This window comes from Simochromis diagramma, unplaced genomic scaffold (assembly GCF_900408965.1).
Source record: "Simochromis diagramma unplaced genomic scaffold, fSimDia1.1 OVJJ01000141.1, whole genome shotgun sequence".
NCBI classification, from domain to species: domain Eukaryota; kingdom Metazoa; phylum Chordata; class Actinopteri; order Cichliformes; family Cichlidae; genus Simochromis; species Simochromis diagramma.
The window spans coordinates 550885-574277 of record NW_024387350.1 but is presented as its reverse complement, the minus strand read 5'-3'; the positions used below and the strand labels follow the sequence as shown (position 1 = coordinate 574277).

At 42.7% G+C, this 23393-nt stretch overlaps 1 protein-coding gene across 2 annotated transcripts; it reads left to right on the top strand.

Annotated features, from left to right (window-relative positions):
- The first annotated feature begins 1040 nt into the window (after positions 1-1040).
- On the top strand, positions 1041-20449 carry LOC120718488 (zinc finger protein 827-like). 2 transcript variants are annotated; one of them, XM_040007025.1, is made up of 10 exons: positions 1041-1248; positions 3161-3362; positions 7005-7190; positions 8634-9314; positions 9635-9712; positions 9868-9928; positions 10023-10096; positions 13305-13359; positions 15753-15929; positions 16511-20449. In XM_040007025.1, exons 2-10 carry the CDS (start codon positions 3164-3166, stop codon positions 17184-17186), a joined length of 2187 nt encoding a protein of 728 aa, XP_039862959.1. In that variant the 5' UTR covers positions 1041-1248; positions 3161-3163; the 3' UTR covers positions 17187-20449. The 2 variants fall into 2 exon arrangements, with proteins under 2 accessions (XP_039862959.1, XP_039862960.1); XM_040007026.1 differs by lacking the exon at positions 9635-9712 and having other exon boundaries at positions 2917-3362.
- The last annotated feature ends 2944 nt before the right edge of the window (positions 20450-23393 follow it).

Below are 23393 nucleotides of genomic sequence, written 5' to 3'. Positions count from 1 at the left end.
CGTCAGCAGAAAGCTAGCATCATCATCAAAGAACCCTCGCACCCTGGACACTCAAAACACTCCCAAACTGTGTTTCATTGTTCTGGTAACAGTGACAATAAATATCTTATCTTATCTTAAACAAACAAAAAATGGACTTCACAGTTTCACCACTGCTCGGAGAGGAGTTGCCAAGTGTTTGCAGACATGCAAACTACAAGCACCAGCAGCGATCTGCTTCCGACCAAAGCAGTCAGCTATTTTCCTTGTGACCAGCAGTTTCCAGAATGGTCACTGACCACTCTGGAGCTTTAGCAGTCAGTTTCACCGCAGCTGGCATCAACCACTCACCAACCAGTCAGGGAGTGCAAATTTTTCTCTCTAGCAACCAGCGGTGGTCTATGGCAGCCCAGTGTCACAGGTCCAAAATGATGCAAAAGTTAATGTCACATGGTTAGTAGTCAGGTTACTGCTAAAACATGTGGCTAAACAGTTATGGCCACGTAGACTTGCCAAAATTTTAGGTTAGGTATGTAAAAAAGATAAGAAAAGAAAAGAAATCCAAATTACTATACGTCTAAAGTTGGACACACCTAAATAAAATCTTGAAATGCTGAGATAATAAATGAAAACTAAAACATTTTAAATAATAACCTGAATAATAACAACCTAAAAGTTCATCTTCTTTTGCAAACATTATCACTATTTGTATTGGTGCCAGCAGTTCAAGCATCGGTGTGTAATCTGAGCTGGGAAAAAGTTACTGCTGTAATACTGCATGCAGCCAACCTGATGCAGTATGTGGAAACAGGTCTGTTAGATCAGTATTCAGTGAGACAGTGGAGCAGTTGCAGGATCATGTCCCCCTTAAGAGTATCCAACATGCAGGTTTCTCCTCATGGTTCGTGCTGATGGAGGCTGTTAACATGTTATGTGCCCTGTGCAGACACACGCTGCATCTCCCTCACACAGACACACACACAGAGAAAGAGAGAGGGAGAGAGAGAGCAGGAGGAGGAGGCGGAAACCTCCATCTGCCCTGCTCGGTGACCGACCCGTCATCCTCGGGCTCGGGGAACAGACGGATCGTCTCCTCGCTGTTGTCATTTTTTTAATTTTAACTTTCACATCTCTGGATGAGGAAACCGCGGGGAGATGATGTGGCCACGGGAAAAGCGAGAGGAAATTTAACACGGAGCAGATCTTCAGTCTATATATAGGCTATGCCCCGGACTGCACCACCACCACCACCTGCCCCCCCTGGTGCCGGTAAGTCACGGAGGGAAGAGGAGGTGGGAAGCTGGGAGAGAACCGTGGTGTCCCGGGGCGGGTTGGTACTAGCCGTGCCTGGGTATCGTTGGTAACTGACCCGTGAAAATGACTTTTGAGGTCTCGTGAGGTCGGGTTACCGTTCAGCCATGTTGCAGGAGATCGATAGGCGAGGGAGGGAGGGAGGAGGTGTGTGTGGGGGGGGCCGTTGGACTCTTGACACCTGCCCTTGTTCCCCATAACTGAAGGCAGCGCGAGGGAAAACCGTTAAAAATGTGTAAATTGGCAGTTAGGCGGCTCTAAATGGCGTGATGACTTTCTGACTCGGTGTGGCGGGGAGTCGGAGTGCCGTTCAGCCATGTTGCGGGGGGGTGTTGGGGGGGGCTGTACAGGAGGAGGAGGGAGGTAACTAGCTAACAGCGGGGCTCCGGGGGCTCTGACTCCGACCGACCGACCGACACCGAGAGGGACGTGAGGGGAAGGGGAGGGGGTGTTGTGGAGAAGCTGGTGCCCGATGATTGTCGCCTCCCTGCCGGATGCGGCGGCAGCAGCAGCCCGCGCGGTGTCGCTTAGAGACGGAGGCAGGAGGCAGAGCGAAACGGGGTCGACGGGGGTAGTGAGTGAACCGAGGCAATGAAGAGCCTGCCAGCCACATTTGATTTATTAAATAAAATTATTTAGTGCAATTTTTTAATTAACAAGGACCTAAATGTTAAAAAGATGAAGCAGTGAATTTAGCAGGATTTTTTTATTATTATTTACTATTATTATTTAATTGCTATAGAAAATAATTTTTATACACACACACACACACACACACATATATATATATATATATATATATATATATTATTATTTGCACAATATTTCTTGATTATTGACTTTTTTGGTGTAGTTTTGAGTCATCATGGCGCTAAAATATTTTGATTTGGGGCTGATATTTTGACGGGTCTTTTTTACATTTTTAAAATGAAATGTGATTTATTGTTTAAAATAGTTTTTTCAACAACAATCATGTTCATTTAAATTACGTGTGTTCTTGCAGCCTGTGTTCATGTGTTCATTCTTTTTTTTTTTTTTTTTTTTGCACATTTAAATTACGTAGATATTCCTACAGACACAGGCATGTCAATTTTTAGATAATTTATTTTACTTTTTCATTGATCTTTATTTAAATTACATTCCTACAATGGGACGCTTATAGATTATTATTTATTTATTCATTACATTTGTATTTATTTATTTATTTGTTTATCTCTTTATTGTTAGCCTTCAAATGAAAGTATTTTCCTGGGATGCAGTCAATTTTTTTCCTTTCAGGGGCAAAAAGTGACCAAGGCTAACAGGCGGTGACAGGCGGAGTAGTTATTGATGATCACTGATCACAAGTGACGATTATTGTTTTTCAACAGGAAGGTCAGGGCAGGAGGTGACGAGGCAGGGTCTGTTACCATGGTGATAACAGATGATGATTTATCCCCTTATTGGGCCTTATCCATTCAATAATTTATTATTCACAGATTCACTTTGTTCCTTTTCTTCTCCTCCTCCTCCTCCCTTTATCTTCCTCTCCCCTGTTCTCTCTCGCCCTGCATCCTCGCTGCTTCCTCTTCCTCCCCCTCTCTCGTCCCGTTCCCCTCCGTTCGTCTTCCCTCCTCTCTCTTTCAGGTCACCGAGAGCCAGCAACAGCTCGCTCTGAAGATCAAATCCACCCTCGTTTCCTCTCTCTACGATGCTCTGCTCACGTCCATATGTTGAAGAACACACTCGTCTTATTTTAGCACCACTACCTTCCTCCTCCTCCTCCTCTTCCTCCTCTCTTGCCCTCCTCTCTTCTGAGTTTTGACTCCCCTTTTCACTCTCTCTCTCTTTGTCTCTCTCTCTTTCTTATTTTTTTCACACACGGAAAAAGAAAATGAAGCGTGGGTCGAGTGTGTTGCAGCCTCACTCTGATGCAGCCAAACGACACGCACACCCTGCAAACACACACACAAAGACACACACAGGCGATGACGCACAAGCCGCAGGTTCGAGCCCCTTCCCAGCAGCCACCTCTCTGTTCAGCCCTGATGTCAGCACCAAGATGGCGTCTGACCTCCTCATCAGGCTGTCAGGTAACACACACACACACACACACACACACACACACACACACACACACACACACACACAGTGGGCACTAGAGCTGCTGCCTAATGACTAATCAATCAATTGATTTGCAGATTATGTAATAATGAAAAGGATGGTTAGCTCCACCCCTAATGTCCAGAATTGCATCTTGTTTATGTCATTTTTGTGGATGCTAATTTGTGCTCACAAACACTACAAAAGTATGTGGACAGATCTTTGTACTGTCCTGTCGTGGGAAATGGAGTTGCGTGGGTGGAGTGAAACAATAATTACACAAGAATAATACAGTAATACAAGAATAAATGAACAACAAGCCCATTTCCCGCGTGTGTCGTCCACGTTCCTGTCACTCCCTATACTGTCTTACCTAAGGAAGGCAAAGAATGGCCAAAAATAAAAGAATATATATGATAACTTGCACGGTGTTTATCCCAAAGTGAAACGCTTTATAAAGAAAAATCTAAACATAATACAAGGTTAGTAAGTAAACCGACCTCCTTCTTCCTGGCCACCTACTCCACCTGTTCTGGTGGGATACAGGCGTGTTCACAAGCAAAACCAGCTCATATACTATATCACCAAATGTATTCAATCCAAATCATTGAATTCAGGTGTTCCAGTCACTTCCATGGCCACAGGTGTATAAAGACAAGCACCTAGGCATGGATACTGTTTCTACAAACATTTGTGAAAGAATGGGTCGCTCTCAGGAGCTCAGCGGACTCCATGGTGGTAATGTGCAGCCCGTTCTCATTCCCAATGCGTAAAATACTGACAACTTGTCATGTCATGTCTCATGGGAACACAAAAGGTATGTGGATGAAATTCAATAGAATGACGTTCCAGCTGTGTATTCCAGCCCTAACCCTAACCTTAATCCTAACTCTAGCCATAACCTTAATGGTGTTAGATAGTGTTTTCCAAAGCGATTAAAGTAAAATAAATGTACATGTGCAGATTGAGTCCAAACGGTTCTCATGTTTCCTCCTGTTTTTGAACGCATAACATAGGAACATGTTGTGGCAGAAAGCATAATATACCGACGATTTGTCACATACAGTAACATGTTATGCTTTGGGAGTGGGAACGTGCTGAGGTGCCTAGTGCACGGAGATCACCAACTTTCTGCAGAAGGTATCAGTACTGACCTCCAAACGTCACGTGCCCTTCAGATAAGCTCAAGAGCAGTGTGCAGAGACGAACCACGCTTCTCCGTCTGGCAATCCGATAGGCGAGTTTGGGTTTGGCAGTTGCCAGGAGAACGGTACATGTCTAATGAGTTGAACCCTTATTTCCAGTGAAAGGAATTCTTAATGCTTCAGCACACCAAGACATATTGGACAATTTAACGCTCCCAACTTTGTGGGAACAGTTTTGGGCATGACCCCTTCCTGTTCCAACATGACTGCATACCCGTGCACAAAGCAGGGTCCATAAAAACATGGATGAGCGGTTTTGGTTTTGGAAGAACTTGACTGGCCTGCACTGAGCCCTGCCCTCAACATGACAGAACGCCTTTGGGATGAATTAGAGCGTGAGCAGACTTCATGTTAAACCCTGTGGATTAAGAATGGGATTTGACTCAAGTTCATGTGTGTGTGAAGGAAGTCGAGCAAATACTTTTGGCAATTTAGTGGATGATCTCCACGTGTCCCCTCTCAATAGACATACCCGAAACACCTCACCCTTAAGGCACCCAGGAGGCATCCTTGTCAGATGTCGATGTGGAGGAGCTCCCAAATGACTGAGCTCCTCACCCTGTCTTTAAGGGAGTGCCCAGACTCCTCATGCAGATAGCTCACTCTGTTGGTCACTCCACACAGCCTGTGGCCATACGTGAGAGCTGAAGCCTAACTCAATCAATCTTCCCTTTCACACTGTATTCACTGGGATTGGGCAGTCCAGGGGTATAATTTCCAGGGGGGTTAGGAGGGTTATGACCCCTCCAATAATCAGACCCAGCCAATATAACCCCTTTACTTTTCTTTACTCATTTCAGTTAATACCAGCAAAATAGTTGCATGTTTAATCATCTGGGAATTTATCCAGATTTATTTATTTATTTAGACAGAGATTCCCCCCCAGTGTTCAGCACAAAGTTACGCTCATGGGGCAGTCATCCCTTTCCTGCTGGGAATCACATCCTCAAACTTGGAGGTGCTCATTCCTTCCACTTCACATCTGGGTGCAAATCACCCAGCTGGTTCAGCTCGTTCGATGAGCCCAACTGAGCAGAGAGGTGATCTGGATGCAAACCCACCTTCCACTGTGTTTGTACAGGGACAGGATGGCCTGCAACAACAACACGTGATATCCCATACTCCTGAAACACCCCCTACGGGAAATAATGAGGGCCACGGTTGGATGCTTTCTCCACATCCATGAAACACATGTAATTATGGCTATAATACATGGGTTATTCCACAGGATGTTTCAGTAATTTTCAGTACAAAGCGGTATACTGTGCCTCCACCTAAGACTGAATGCATTTTCACTATCTTCCACTCAGCTCAGGTTTAACATGAAAAATAAAAAGGACGAGGCTGTCTCACCCTGAGTTTTCAAGGTCTACTAAGGCTATTGGTGCATACTCAAACACACCAATCAGAGCATACTGATGTAGAGCCACTTCAGAGATCAGAAAATGTTATTATTAAAAAGGAATTTTTGACCTAAAAGAAAATACGTATTCAGCCGCAGAACATATCTGAGCCTTATAACAGTGGTGGCACAGCCTGTAAGGTATAAATTAGCCCATCAGCATCACTAATAGGTGCAAATAATTATATTCTTTTACCACATGTGAGTACCCTGCGGACTTTTTACGATTATTTGCTACTTTAACTTTGCCTTTTTAATACAATAACAGCATGTTATGTTGCACTTATGAAATCATAGAATTAAAATAATGAAGATGATTTTGCCTTCATTTTATTTAATACAAAAAAATAAAACAGCTGTGAGGCAAAGGAACACATTTTGGCCTTGACAGAACGGTAGCATTCAACATCCAAGGAGTGATGGCTAAAAGCCTATGCCAAGGCACCCGGGAAATGAAAATGGTGGAAAAAGAATAACGATAATGACATTAATAAAGACAAATAAAATCAGTAAAAGGCAACATAAGCAGAATAAACAGGCAGGTTTTAAGGTTCTTTCACGGCTCTCCTCAGGCAGACTGAGGAGTAAACACCAGAAGCTGCTTCACCTCAGGTTTTTGTCCTGCTCTTTGGAGCAACTGAAAGCCCAGAAGACCTCAGAGACCATCGTCATTCACAGATCTGAAGCAAGTGGGCGGCTGCAAGAACATGAAGTACAAGATTTTTTAAATCAATAAAAAAACAAGCATCCAATATCAGGTCTTTAAAACAGGGTGATACAGTATGTCACTCTCCGGTTGAATACTATTACTCTGAGTTTAACTCCCATTGCAGTAAATTCCTGCTGCAGGTTTTATCTGCTGGAAATGAAGAGACGTGAGCGTGTAGGTGTCCGCGTACTTCGGGCATGTGTTGCAGGAGCCTGTGCGCTCTCATGAAGGCTTGAGTGCAGTTATCAGGCTGCAATTTGACCTCTGCAGTAATCTGTTTACAGTTAACTTGAATCAAATCACTCTCTGTCTCCAGAGGCCACCCAGAAGGCCCAGATGCATCCTGGGAGCCGAGAGGAAGCGGAGCAGCAGGATGAGCCAGGCGTCGCTCTCTCACCGGACAGCCCCGGGGCGAGTCCCGAGCCACCGTCCCTCACGCACACGCCTGACGGCAATACCGCTACGGACACGCTAGCTTCAGATCTGCTCCGGAAGCTAGCAGGTACGAGTTCGCCAAAACTGTGATGAGAGATACAGCACTGTGTAAAAGTCTTGAGCCAGTCCTTATTTTTTCATGTTATGTAGGGAAATGGATGCACAGCATACAGTATATAAGGCAATAACAGAGTTTGTACAGTTGTATGAACTTTGGAATGACCACAGTTATTCTTTTAGGCACCTTTCTTGTCATTTCTTGAAGTAGTCTTCAGGAATAGTTCTCCAGGACATTCAAAGCTCTCCTTTGGATCTTTCTTCTTTTTGTTCTGTTTTCTTCTGGTCTGAGCTCTGAGGAGGCCAATCCATGACTGATAATGTTCCATTTTGTGTTTTTATATCCAACTATACTTTGAGTGCATTGGATGTGTTTTGGGATTGTTGCTGACAAATGACGCTGCTAAATTTTGATTAATTATCTCATTACACACAGTGCCACTGATTTTTAGTGCAGTTCTTATGTAGTTTGGCATGCCCCAGCTTTTCTCACTGTTTCTCAAGAATTTCTTCTTGAGAGCCACGCTAACACTCACACAATTTCTGATGGGGCTTCAGTGAACAGTAGATCAATCAACTGAAGGTCCAAGTGCATCTCTCGACTCCTGTGTCAGGTCTTTGCTGTTTCTTAAGGACATGACTTTCAGATAAGCCTGCCATTTCTTTTTTTGTCCTCCACTTTTCCCGATTTCCCAGATTTGTTTAAGGATACACTGCACACCATGTCTAGACATGCCAAGGTTTTAGCTAAAAAGTCTTTGGGTATGATCTTGTTAGTGCAAAAGTGCTATGTTACGCCTGTCAAACTGTGTTATTTCTTAACATTTTTTATAGATTCAGCTAAAAAATAGGAACAAATAATTGTGTGTTCTTGCAACAGGCTGCTGGTAGCAAAGTGCCTAAAGACACTGATTAAAAATGGTTATTTGCCACGTTGTCTGTTGTCTGTTTTGTATAGCCACAACACTGGTTCATCCCTTGAGTTAGGTGCCTTTTTATGCTTGAATGATTCACAGGTCTGCACATTAAGTGGCAGTGTACAAAGAAACACTTTGAAAGACCTTCCGACAGCCTGGAGAACTACTGTTCAGCACCACAAAATATAAGAAAGTCTGACTTTGAGGCAAATATAGAGAGAAAAGAGTGGTGGTTCAAGACTTTTGCACAGAACTGTAAGTCATTTCTGACTGTTGGCTTTGCGCTGGATTCCAGCCCTGCGCTCCCAGTTATAAGCCTTCTGGTGTGGACGTCTTACTCACTTGTATTGGTGAACAACACAAAGTAGAGGTTCTATAGCTTGGAACCAGAACTCAGGTACCAGAGTCCAGCTGGACTGTCTGTTTTGTTTTGGGTTTTTGTTGGTTGAGGTCAAAAACATGTTACCTTCTCTAGCTTTGAATGAACTTTCACACACTGCTTCTAATCATTTATTATTATTTCTTCCCAATCACAGAGCGTCAGGAAGTGAATGGCCATGTGGTGAGACTCAAAGAAGAAGAAGAGCCAATGGAAGTCGACACAGTAGCCCAGAGTCAAATAGTAACAGAAGACGTTGCTCTGCCTGCCCCGAAAATGGTCAATCATCACATCTTCAGTGTTAAAACAGAAGATCGGGGCCTCACTGGGAACAAGGTGGCCGAGGAGTTGCACCCCAGAGCCAAAATGGCGGACCGGTGTCTCTTTGGCCTTAAAGTAGAAGGCAAGTTCTGTGCTGAAGGATGCCCGCCTGTCTCCGCAATGGCAGACAGTGCAGTCTCTGGAGCCAAACAGTTTCACTTTCAAGTGAACATGGAGGATGTCTCTGGAACTAAGATGTCGGACCACCTTCTAACTGGAGCCAAGATGGAGGACCAGCTTCTCTTTAAAGCAAAGTTTGCCGAGCGGCCTTTCTCTGGAGTCAAGGTGACTAACAAGTTTCTCTCTGGAGTCAAAACGGAGGACAAGTTTGCTTCAGGGGCCAAGATGGAGAACCAGGTTTTCTCCGGGGTGAAGATGGAGGAGCAGCTCTTCTTTGGAGCCAAGATGGAAGACCAATTTACCTCTGGAGCCAAGATGGCTGACCAGTGCCTCAGAGCAGTGCTGTGGCAGGACATGTCAGTGAACCTGGCGTCCACACTGCTGCACCAACTGTCAGGTAACCACACAAGCTTTAATATTAACCTAGATTAAATCTAAAGTTGATTGTCGTGTTTTCACTGGTCAGAGTTGCTCCTTGATGCCGAAACATCAAATGTAAGAATACATAAAGCTGTCAAAAAAACAAATAAACAGAAAAACACAATCTTTCTTGAATATTTGTGAGTTGAATTTCAGAGATTTTTTTTTTTTCCTTGGAAATATTTATATGCTCAGTTTTGTGCAGGTCTTTGGAGGTTTTTTCACTAGTAACATAGTGAAAACCCCAGTGATTGCCTGTAAGCGAGCACATGGAATCAGCTGACTTCCTTTAAACAGGAAGAAGCAGCTGTGTGAGCCGACGGGCTGGTGCAGAGAGAGCACACCGAGACTTTAGGAAACAACAGATAAGAAACCGTGCGTATCAGAGACATGCAGCCTTGGAGGTGGAGGTAGCTGCAGAGAGAAAAGTGCACATTGTCCACTGTTTGGGTTTTAGCCAAACACACAGGTTGCATCATTTTTTTCAGTTTGCACTCGAATGCGTTTCTTTTTCTGTCGCTTGTCTGCAGAGAGGGTCAGTAAGTCCAACAGTCAGCTGGTGGACAGGATGACTCCACCCATCAGAAGCAGGTAAGTGCACACTTCCATCTATCAGCGGCATATTTTGACCTCTGACCTCAGTCATGACGGTATCCTGTATGTGTGCGTGTTGCTCTCTGTGTAGTCCTGTTTTGAAGGGTAACGACGACCAGCGCCGCTCTTCCCCGGCAGTGATCAGCTCCCAAACTCCTCCACTTGGTAATGGACTTTCAATTTTTCACTTTTCATTTCCAACAGCGTTTAACAGCAAGCCCAGACATTTGTATCCACGCACTGCAGCACATGCATACCATTCAGGCTTCTAAATGCTGCAGATGACTTCTGCAGGCTCAGCTGGGAGAGGGATCAGACACAAGGCGAAACGGTCTTACTTTTAGAGCTGTGAAGAAACAGAGTTTTACGTTTGTGTGCACAGTGTAATCGATTTTTGGGGGTTAGCCTCTCCGCTATCAAGGTCTCACTATTTGTAGAGGCCCGAGAAAAGTTTGAACCTCGGTTATACCCCGCTCCTGACGCAGACACAAAAACCAGGAGACACGCCAGAGCGGCTTGAAGGCTGCTGGCGGAGTTGGTGGATTGTAATGCAAATTATCCACAGATGAGTCCATGCAGTCACAAAAACTTGGCTCCAGTGGAACTGCAGTCCCTTAGCGGACTTAGGGATAGAGAAATTATGAACAAGGCTTTAGTCTAGGTGAAGTTTCCAGTAGTTAGATGACCTCTGCTAAAGATCCTGAATGTAACCACAGCCCAGCTGCTTTTATATAGTGCAGGGGTCGGCAAAGTCCAGGTTTTAGATGTGTCCTTGATCCAACACAGCTGATTTAAATGGCTAAATGACCTCCTCAACATGTTTTGAAGTTCTCCAGAGGCCTGGTAATGACCTAATCATTTGATTCAGGTGAGATCTAAAACCTGCAGGACACCGGCCCTCGAGGTCTGGAGTTGCCTACCCATGATATAGTGCATGGATGTAAAGTCTCTTTATTTGGAGAGCTGATGTAGAAAATTGAAAGCTTGTATCTTGGTCAGGCTTAGCTACTAAAAACACAGCTTGGTTAAGTTACACACTGCAACTACCTGGTAAATTTAAGGCACTACAACAAGTTTAATGACATCATTTAAGAATTCCATGTTTTTTGACACTTTATTTTGTAGTTTTCTGTTAATTAATCACACTGACATAATAACCTGGTTTGCACACACAGGTTAAGATTTACATGAGTGTCACAGTGTCTACATGAAAATACAGGAACTCTGCGAGGATGCTCTGCAGCTGGAGGAGGTGTAGCGCCTTGATTATTAACCGTCTCCTGGAGGTGTTTTTCTTTTTTTTATTAATGAGTCACGGCGTTATGGGTTGTTGTCATTGATGTGTTTGCCTGCCAGTCTCGGGGTAATTTGCAGTGATGGAATCTGACACTGTCAGTCAGAGTGGAAGGATTAAAGGAGCTGACGGCTGAAATAGTGATCCAGCTAAATTTACAATGAACACTGGCACAACAGGAAGGATGTCAGGTACAAGGATGCGAGCTCCCAAACCTCCAGCTGCCTTTTTAACAGCGCGCACTTCAGCATTTACAGATAAGCCCGGTGATGTTATGAATTTTTAATGCATTAGTCTGACTCTAAATCCCTCCCTAGTCGGAGAGTATGAGGCATGACTCTAAAAACAAAGCTTCCAAATATAAAGTGTCACTTTTAAGTGATGGTCACTGTTGTTTCTATTAAAGATTAATGAAACAAGAGGAAACATTTGCATGCGTTTGATACGCACTTATTCAGTGTTTCCGACAGACTAAGTGAATATTGTTGGTTGGTTATAGCATTTGGTTACATATCAGGATAAAAAGTGTTCATGCTTTTATTTGTGCATCAGTATTATTAGTAACAGATTTTTATTTTCATTTTAATTGAAATCTTGAGTCCAGATGTAAAACACTGTTTTGTGCAAAAACCTGTTTACCTGAATTTCTACTTCAGAGGTTGAGAATGATAAAGTTTATCTAATAGTCTGTAACAACTTCAAACTTCTAATGACCAAGACATGGAGCTGTGGCACTAGTCTTGCAGTATTAATTGTAAAAATATGAAGGTAGCTCCATCGATTGGAGTAAGCTATAAACCACTGAGAAAGTCTTTTGTAGACCACCTGTTCATGGTTTCTCTGTTAGACAGACTGGATTTTAAGTATCATCATAGCTAATTCTGTCACATGCTGCTTTGTGGACCTGTTTTGAAGCCTTGAGTTTGGCGTTTTGGGGTCACCAAGAGCTCGATTCATATTCCCTGCTCGTTAGTGCTAAAATCCAGACAAAAAAACCTAGAGTTTCATAAAAAATGTAACCATGGGTTACAAGTAACCACAGAGCCGGCCGTATTCTTTGTCAGATAAGTCCATTTAGAAATCAGAATCCAGTTCAGTTATTAAGGTTAGTGGGGGTGAAGCAGAGACTGTTTAAGAGGATAGACGTAGCTCTGTGGTTGGAAAAATAAACCTGCATTGTGCCTGAAGGCCAGCAGTGGTTTCAAAACTGGTTCTCCGATCTGACCTGTGTCAAAGCTTTTCTCTTATTTTGGGTTGTGTTTAATAGAAGAATAGCAGAGGTTTTTTGGTAAATCCTGTAATACCAAAATGCAAGATTATAAAACCATTAAATGGACCGATTCTTATATAGCGCTTAAAGTGTGTGCTCATTGGCTAACAATTTATAAAAACCACAAGTCATTGCAAACAGCTAGCTGCTTGCATCAGGTCAGGTATTTAACTTTAAGCCTTAATAAGAAGCAAATTTTGATGCAATAAACGTGTTTGTTTCTAACACAAATCTATGAGAAGTTACTCACTTCTAGAGGCAGCCTCAAGTGGCCATTTGAGGAACTGCAACCTCTGAGGGGTTTTTTGTTTTTAAATGTTTTTTTATGACCGTCATAACAAAAGTTTAAAACTTCAACTTTTTAAGGTGCTCGACCAAAAATGAAGTCTGAGCTCGTGACTTTATTTGGATCTGATTATCACCCTCTGTGTTCTGCCTGGCTGGCTCTTAGCCACCGCAAACACTTTTGATCTCCTCCACTGACAGCTCTCAGCAAACACTCTCACTGAATGTGTGTGTTCAGTTTGCCTGCATTGTCTCTGTATCATTATTATTATTATTGCTATTATTATTACTTTTTAATGACTGCATGCTGCCTTTGTCTGCGTTATGGATGCATGCTGCTACTGGAGTGCCCTTTGGGTCTATAATAATAAAGATGGTGGTGAAGTGCGCTGACAGAGGCTACAGTCACACAGAGGTTTAGCAATAATAGCTTCCAGAGGGGCTCATCATTAAGAAGTTCTGCTGTGTGTAAAAAGCAAAAATCACGCAGAATAATAAACGAATGCTCTTCTTCTTCCTCACAGAAACCCAAACCAGCCTCAGCAGACACCAAACCACAGGTTGCTCTTACTTTTTCAGGTAACACACACACACACACACACACACACACGCTTGTTTTCACATCTTAGTGAGGACTTTGAATTGACATAATGCTTTACCTAGCCCCTTACTCTAACCATACCCTTATTGTAACCTCACTCTAAAACCACATTTTTGAGCCTCAAAAATGCCTTCAAATTTGTGAGGACGGGCGCTTGGTCCCCACAGGTACAGTGGCATGTTTTGGTCTTCACAAAGATGCTTAAACAAGTACACACACACACACACACGTACACCTTTACTCCTATATCTGTGAGGACCCCCTTTAAGATAGTGCACTTCCTCGCTGACTCTATATAGCTATCTCTAATCTTTGAGTTTCAGCCTGTTTTGAGACTCACTCTTGTTTATAGCTCTGTGAACGGTGATCCTAAATGTCACAGCATTTTATCCAGCAGTAAAGCTTTCGAGCTGTTGTTTTCTGGCCTTCTGGAGAGGCTGAAGTCCCCGCTTATCTTCCTGCATAGCTGCAGCTCTGCCGGATTCTCCATCTCAGTGTATTCTGCCAGCGAAGGCGTCTTTGAACATTAACTTTCTGGAGATGTTTAACAAACCGGTGGGAGATTTTTTTTTTTTCATTAGCAGGAAGAAATTAGTACAAAGATTTCAAAGCTCTGGATTTTTAAAAAAGTTTTTATCCATGCTCGGCTCGATTTTGGAGACACAACCTTGGCATCCTGGAGGCAATTTTCATGGAGCAAATTATGGTGGATTAAAATGGAGTGTGTCTGTGATCTGCAGGAACTCAAGTGTATAAAACGACACAAATACTTCTTGGTGAGTGTACGTGTTGGTGGTGTGCAATAAGGCTTTGATCAGAAAGTGACGCAAGAATGAAGTACGCTCTGGATACTGTAAGCAGGCTAACACATATACTATGTATAGTGTGGTAAACTAATTGAGTCCTTTTGTATTATTCTAGGGCCTTTACTTCACAATATAAGGCATCTGTTTTTGAAGTGTTGTGATTTGGCACTTTAAAAATAAAATTGCAATTTGAAGAAATCCAAATTCAAATAAAAAATTGCCCATAAAAGAGTTTTTGGTGAGAGTGGGCTGACTTCATCTACAACATAACCCTTACACTCACACTAACAACTCAAAAAGAAGCTTTTAATATAAAAAATGGCTTCATTATAAACTAACAAAGCCGTTACTGAGAGTGTGAAAGGCATTGAATGCTATTGTACTCGGCGTCCCGCTCCTTCTTCTTCTGTTGTGATTTTTATCTGTGATTCGGGCTCCACTCTTACATCAGGATGTGTGACTCGATCAGGATTAGCGTGCTGCCACTTTTGGGAGCGATTTATTGCGTCGTTTTACAAAACTACAGTGCATCTGACAGAGTTAAACCCGAGCCTATTTTTGAGCGCCAGCTCTCAGCCATGCTTCATGGCGGTGGACTCAATCAGCACTTTGGCATCCTCGATGGGGTTTTTATGGTCATTTTTTCACAGTTGCAGTTTACGTTTAATGAGAAATGTAGTTTTTCTCTCAGCTTTCCACATTAAAGACACTGTGAGGTGTCAGCCTGGAGAGTTTTGTCCTCCCGTTACTCTTTTCGTGACGGGACTTGTGGTTTTGAGCGCCTCTCTCATAGAGAACCATCATAAAACTTCCAAAACCAGGAGCACCTGTCTCCCAGAACTATTGCCACACATGAAACACTGAAACACTGATGAAGAGGTGAGTTTTAAGAGGACATGGAAAAACGAACAAGGTCAAGCAGAAGTTGTCGCTGCTTGTAGTGAAAGCGTTTTTTGTGGCTCCATTCTGTGAGTTTGTTTAAGGAAGAACCATGAAACTGTTAGTACTGTTCACCTGATGTTTGTCTACCTGTGCCCTCTAATCAAGCTAATCACTCATTGTTACATAAACGAGGTTCACTATGATCTGATTATCTCCAGCTGTCATGTATTTCACCTTCTCTTCATGCTAAAAGTGAGAAATGAAATCATTTCCTGGTGTTATGTCTCATTTCTTAAACCCTCTCAGATCTGAAGCGTGTATATAAATGCAAACCAGCTTCATCCATAAAACACTTTAAACAACAGCTGAACAAAGTGCTTGAGATTAAAGATAGAATAAAAATACAAAAATATAATAAAATACAAAAATAAATAAACTAATAATAATACATATATATTTGAAAACAAAAGTGCATTTCAAGCATAATTACAACAAAATAATAACAAGTTAAAACCAACTGTAAAAACCAGCCAAGCGCACGCTAGAAAAACCAAAACCTGCACCTGATTGGTTGCTGTCCTCTCCCACAGGGAGTCCCGCTGTGACCGCTTGGAGATTCATAGACAAATATCTGTTACCGTCATTTATGTGTTACAAGCTTTTGTCGTGTCCTTGCCTTCCAGGTGTCACGTGTGCGGTTTTGAGACCGAAGGACAGGCCCTTTTCCAGAGTCACATGACCGAACACCGCCAATGGGAGCACAGATCCTTCTCGCTGCACTGCTGCGTGTGCGACCACTCGACCAATCAGGAGGCAGAGATGAGGGCTCACGTCTGCACGCACATTCAGGGCGAAGTGAGGTAGGTGTAAGGATCCCTAACGACCCCCCTCCCCCCCGGATACGTGACCACACATCCACGTGTCAGCACATGATTACATCGTTAAATTTAAATTTACTTAGATTTTTGAGTTGTTTTTAAGCGAAACAACCCCAAATCTTATATGACAAATGACGATGATGATATTTTATCTTTTGGACAGTCTTTTTACAAAAATCTATCATATCAATAGTAAAAATAATCATGTCTGCAGTGCTCCTTTGAGGCATTAATACGACCTTACAAAAGGTTTTCTGTGTATGACTTATTAAATAAGTGGAAACATCTAATAAAACGTACTTTAAACATAAAAAAACTTTGAGGTGAAAGTTGAGGCTGAACAGAATCAGTTTCTAAATCTTTGCTCAGTTACTGATATGAAGAAGTAAACTGAACTAACCAGTAAGATAGAGGTAGAGCTTTTATTGGTACATTTAAATTCTTCATTGAATGGATTTAAAACTAATTTGTTGATGTTAGATGCAGGTGAGCGTGCTTTCTGTCAGCATCCTCGTGTAATGTGTGGGTCATTAACTCCTCCCTCTACCTTTCCTGACTCCCAGATGCCCTGTTACCCTTCCTGCCACAGCCTCCACCTCCAGCAGCGGTGCTCGTTCAGTTGCCACGGCAACCCAGCCGGAGACAAGCACCTCAGAGCATCGCTGCCGCATCTGCCAGAGGTCGTTTCCAGGGCAACAGGAGCTGCTGGTTCACTTCCAGGGTCATCGCCAGGGCAACCAGTACCGCTGCGACCGGTGTGGCCACCTGACCCGGACAGCCAACAAGCTGGTGGAACACGTGCGCGTGCACACGGGGGAGCGACCGTTCACCTGTGACCTCTGCCCCTACAGCGCCAAGCGGCGGGACAGTCTGCGCCTGCACTGCAAGGTCAAACACGCTGCGCACTTCTTCAACGGGGGCGCGACGGACGCACCCGCCGACGTGCATACGCACCGGTCATACGTGCATGCAGACAATCAGCGCTCGAACAAGCACGTCCAGCGGCTGCACACACCGCCAAGCGCTCACACTGCTGCATCCTCCTCCTCTGTTCCTCCTCTTCTTCTTCATCCATCGCTGTCCGACCGCGCTGGATGGAGGGATTTGTCTCCTCTCCTCCCGATCACGACCCTCATCTCTCTGAAACAGCGCTCTCCTTCATCTTCCTCCTCCTCCTCTTCATCTTTCTCTACCAAACACTCTTTTCTTGGTTACCTCGGCCTGACAACTTCTTTGTAAAGCCTCCCTGCTTTTGGTCCTCCTCTCTTCGTCTCCTTCTCTTCTAATTTCTCTTCTTCCTCTTCTTCCTTTTCTCTTCTATCCATCCTCTGGACTCTTAAAGCGATGGATGTAAAGCTCTGTAATGTATCCAAGGTACTGTCACTCAGCACTATGTATGAGAATGTCAAACAGCACTGAAAACACACCGATAAGGAACGTTTTTGAATTTATTCAACTTTTGCATCATGCTCGTGATTTTTGCTGCATTCCTGCCTGCTTTAGCCCGTCATATAATCACTGAACTCTTAGCTATTTAACCGTGTGACATATTTATTGCCTGTCTCTCTTGTCCTCCAGAAACCTTGAACTTAAAAAGTCGAATTTTATTATAAATTGTTCTAATCAGAAACACGAGATGCTGTGAAGTAAGGGTCATTTATTGAGATGATGAGATAATGTTGAGGGTGAGATAGTTTGTTTTTCTTTTAAAACACAAGGTGTTTTTTAGACATTTTCTTTAAAAAAGCAGCGGACTTCAAAAAAACATGATTAAAGGAAGAAAATAAGAGTTGACAGCATTTCTAGCAGCTCTTTAAGGCAATATCTATATGAAGGTTTACTTAACTGTTTACTTTGAGTTCAGCATGCTAACTGTTCCACAGTACAATGCTAATATAGCAGGTATGATGCTAATCGTATTCTATGTTCCTATTTTGTTATGTGAACATGCTAACTTTTGCTAATTATCGGCAGTGAGAACAAGCTACTGCTACTACTGAGAATGTCCTTAGTCGGTATGCTTATATGTTAATTTTTGCTAATTAACCGCTGAGGCTAATGGGAATGTCTTTAGTTTTATTGTTGTATTATTTGCTTATTGCTGCTGAGACTTCGAACTTTTTTACTTGGTATAAATGTCTTTAGTCTAGCTTTTTAGCATGGTAATGATGGCGATTTAATACTAAAAAAATGCAGTTCAGCTAAGAGTTATATATATATATATGTGTCTTTAACTTAGATTGTTACTGCGCTAATATTTGCAATTTATCACAACAAACAATGCTGCTTAAATTGATGAGAAGGGTGTTAGTTTAACATGCTGTTTAGCACTAAACACATTATACAAGTGAGGCTGATGGGAATGCCTTGTGCTGATTTTTAGCATTGATAATGTTGGCCATATCTTGCTGTGGCATGTGAACATGCTAACCTTTGCTAATTTGCACTAAAAGAAATCACCACTTATCAGTTTATCATGCTAATTTGCACGAATGATGCATTCCAGTTGAAGTTGGAATTTCCAAGTTCCCAGTTGGAATTGGACCCCCCTCTCAAGTTGGATTTCCAATAGAAAGTGAGACCAGCCCCACCAACCCGACTTCTCAATCCCAAATGGTGGCTCCGAATCGCTCCGTAAAACTTTCATTCGTGCTGCCAGTGTTGTGTATCTGTGACTGACTCTAGCCTCAAATGTGTTGCAGGGGCGTTTTAAGTGCAAAAACACAAGCGTTGCACTGTGTTAATAGTGATGCACGAATGGCTCTACTTTGCTTAGAAGCAAAACTAATCCTGGTATCCCTTGCTTTTCTGACTTTAGTACTGGAATACATTCAAATGAAGAGTGACATCACTCTCAGCATTGACAACCGACTTCTGAGTTAAATGGATTCACCATAAAAATAAGCTATTGATGCTACTGGGATTGAGAATGTCTTTAGTTTTGTGTGTTACGTGCTAACCTTTCAGTTTTGTATAGGCTCAAAGGGATGTCTGTAGCATGTTAGTATCTTAAACTTTCTAAGTTAGTACTATTCACACGCAATATTCCTGAGGGGGTTTGAAACTGCATTACTTTAGGGTGCTAACATGATCATTTCCACTGAAGCTAATGAGAATATAATTATGGTGCATTCCAGATTAAGTCGAACTTTCAGAATTCCCTGTTGGAATCGTTGTCTCAAACACCCCCTGAACCTGGAGTTCCAACTGATAAAGTGGGAGAAACCCCTATATAAAAATCGAAAATGGTGGCAGTGAATGGAAAAAGTAGTGAAACTGTAATACTTTCTATCTGTGCCACTACTGACTTGCTAAATAAGCCATATACAGAGCAGTGAGAACGCTCTGTCCGTGAACGTGCTGCAGCTACATTTTTAAGCACAAAAACCAAACATTATGCTGTGTTCCTAGTGATGACATGAATGACTCTGCTTTGCTAAGAAACGAAACAAATCCTGTTTGTCGTGCTTTTCTGACTTTAGTACTGAAATAGACTAACTCTGGAATAACTTCACTCCAGAGTTCTGAATTAACTGGAATGGGACATTACCTTAGGGTATTAGCATGCTAACACTGGCTAATGAAAGCAAAAAAAACACACAGCAAGGCTATCAGTCCTCAGCTTATTGCGTAAACATGCTAACATTTGCCATTTAGCATTAAACAGAGCATCTAGCTGAGCTGATGAAAATGTTACTAGCTTTATTATTATTTTATCCTGGATTTGGTTAAAGTCATCAGGATGTTTGTGTCAAGTCTTTAATGCTCCATGTAAATCCATCCAGCCAACAAATGTGGAGATATTTCCAACAGACCAATTCAGAGAACCACTCAAGGTTTAAATCATTGGTGTTTTACTGAGTTCATCTACAACTGTGAGTGAAAGCATTTTAAACCAGATGCTGCAGCCGAAGTATACTTTTTATAATCTGTTGCTTATTGTCTTAGCCATTCTAATCGTAAAGTCTATATTTTCTGAGAGACCATCTTCACTTGTTGTGTCTGACTTTGGTATTGTATTACTGCAGAAAGCTCACATTTGATGAGAACACTTTATTTTATTTGACTGGTTGCATGAATTATTTAAAGTTACCATCCTTCAGTCTGCTGCTTCCACTTCAATATTGGAGGATTTTTGGGGTTATTTGTGGTTTCTGGAGGACAGTGATGATACTTCTAATATTTGTGTTGTATATTGATAATGTATTTGTGTTTACATGACTACATGGGGCTCCTGGGAGTCTGAAATGTCTTAATTTAAGGTTGCACTATATGTAGACAGAAGAAAAGTCAGTTTAGAACACTTTAGCCTTTTTGCAAAAACACTTTAAGTGTTGGTTTGTTTTGTAATGTCGCCGAAGGAAAAGTCGAAACCCACAGCCAAATAATTACTCTGCAGATTCAGTCCTGGGGATCCAGTTTTTGTTCAATTATCCAGTACTAACAGCTGATCCACGACTGGTATGGGGCAGGGACAGCTGCTCAATAAAGTGTCGAAAATATGTTTTTTCAGTGAGTATTATTTATTAAAGTTTAAAGCCGAAGAGCATCTTTCTTTCCTGAGGCAGGGAACGGCTTTAGTTTGAAGACAGTAAAAACCCGAAGTTGTATTACCAAACGCACAACACAACCTAAGCTAGCTTAAAAATTCTTTTAAAAGGAAGAATAATGCCCACTATGAGTATTTGGTGATTGTCCCTTCTATCTGTTCCTACTTTGATAATAGCATAGCCACAGCGGCCTCACAGTGGGTGAAATGTCTTGCAAATTACAGGATTCAATCAAAATCTTATCCGTGATTTTTATTAGTTATGACAACGAAAGCTTATTTTATTCATAAAACATAACATTTTGCTTAAAAATTAAGACTTTCCTGTAGATTGTCTGGGCACACAATGACTTCTTTATGCTCCAAATCAGAGCCAAATTTCATTGCACATGATGTTTTTGTTATATTTTCCACTGTTTTAATTATTTTTAAGACCTGGTGGAAACACTCACCGTGCCATTTATCTTTAGGAAACAATTAAATTCACAAAAGTGATTGTCCTGGTCACAACAAGACAAAGTTTGAAAAGAGTAATATACACTTGCCAGACACTTTACTAGGACTATTTTACAAACCGCCGATCTGCTGGGATTTTCCTTCACGCCCATCTCTAAACTACGGTTTACAGATGGAAAAGAGAAAATATCCAGTGAGCCTCAGTTTTCTGCATGAAAATGTCTTGTTGATGTCAGACATCAGGGGTGAAGGGTCAGACTGCTTTGAGCTGATTTGAAGGCAACAGTAAGTCAAAGAATCACTCATTACAACTAAGGTACGCAGAAGAACAGTGGCTACTGTAATCACACTACATTTTTCAGTAATGTGGTGTATTACTGCACAAAATTCAATAATATGTTGGCAGTGATGTTGTTACTTGCGTTAAGGTTTTTCAATTATCTGCAGGTTGGGTGGACGGAAAGAAAAAACAACTGCAAACTTGAGCTACATTGAGGTGATTTCAGTTCATGTGTGGGAGGAGGAAAATAGTGGGCCGGTCTGCAGCAGAGACATCGACATTACCTTTATTTTTATTGCACGAAAGAACGAGAGCACAATGGTGAAGTGCAAACTGCACCCAGGACACAAACAATCACATTATGCTGCTAACACAACTTTGGCTCTTTGCAAACATCAGCACAGACAGCATGCTAACACAAAGTCAGCAAGCAACCCAGAGTGACGACAAGCCTTAGTGCATGCAGACTTCAGTCCAGCAGCCAGAGCCTGAACTTCAACAGAGTCAGTAATGAGCAGTCTGGACTATAGTCTCCATTTGTGTCTGTTCATGTTTTTATAGTAGAACCACGGTGGAAGTCGCTTTGGGCACAACATGTCAAACGTGAAGCAGACGGGATACAGCAGCAGAAGACCACACCAGGTGCCTGCAAGATAAGAGCAGGAAAGTGAGGCTACAATTCAAATTGAACAATACAAAACTGCAAAAGTGTTGCCTGGTCTGAGTCTCAATTTCTGCTTTAGCATTCAGCCATAATTTGATTTAAACGCCATAAAATCATGGATCCATCCTGTCTGGTATCGAAGGTTAAGACTGGTGATGTAATATAATCAACAATCTTCTGGATACACTGTGTGCTCCTTAGCACGAACTGAGCATCAGTCAAACACCACAGCCTACCTGAGTATTGTTGCTGACTGTGTCCATCCCTTTATGGCCATAGTGTACTCATCTTCTGATGGCTGCTGCCAGCAGGGTAACACACCATGTGGCAAATCATTTAAAAGCGATTTCTCGAACATGACAATGAGTCACTGCACTCACTGACCTCCACAGTGATGCAGTGTATCAGGAGGAAATAAAGGAAGCAGTGAAACATCTATCCTCGGTATCTAGAGCATGTGACCAGCGCTCATTACAGATGCCATGCATACATGTTGGGCTCTCTTCCCTCAGAAACCTTTAGTGAGTGAATGAAGGCCAACAGGTGTCCTTTATAATTGAGCTCTGATCCGGCAGCTTGTTGAGGGGAGGTCAGGTCTAAGATCACGTTCACCAGCGCTTCTCAGTGAGGAACATTCACCTACACTAGTGTTACATAATGTGTTTGTAAAGCACTGCAGCACGTCAACAAGGCAGGAACCTCATCAGGGGACGCTTGGACCCAGAAACGGGGTCGAGACCTCATCACTCAGGTTGGGTCTGCTTCAACAGCTGAATTTCACACAAAGCAGTGTAAAATACAACGACACCCTGAGCTCATCTTTGCCTCTTTTTTTCCTTTTTCTCTGCCGCATCCTGTCACTGTTTGCTGCCATGATCAATGAAGCTTAATTTCATCTGACTCGCCTTTGCCCTCGTGTCTTCCTCCCTCACGTGAGAGGAAGATCGTGTTACAGAGGAAGCTGAACCTGTTAACTGGGGCAGGGATTCAGCGTGGCGCCTGGATCAAATTAAAAATAAATAAATAAAATTTCATGGAGCTGAAATATAAACTCTGTCAGATTGGCTGCGCAGAGAGGGAGGGGCAGAAACCACACAGAAACCAGGGATGAAGGTCACACACCACACTCACCAGGCGAGTGGGAGGATAAGTGTCAATCGCCACAGGTCCTGTCCCCTCCTCGCCGGTTGCCACGGTTACCTGGCATGTTGTAAGTCCCCATGGCGGCGAGCGGGCGGCCCTTCTATTGGCCGGGAGCCGCTCTGGCCTCGGCGAATCGCGGAGAAGCGTGAAGGCCGCACTCACACAGAGGTCATTATTAGATTTGAGTAAATGGCATTAGAGGCGAGGAAGAAGAGGAGGAGGAGAAGCGTGTCAGTTAGAGGTGCAGTCAGGCTGCCAAGGACGCCTCACGCGTTCACAGAGGCAGAAAATGTTCACACGTGGACGAATACGAGCACTGAATAATCATTTAAAGGCACTTAGTGCCAATGAATG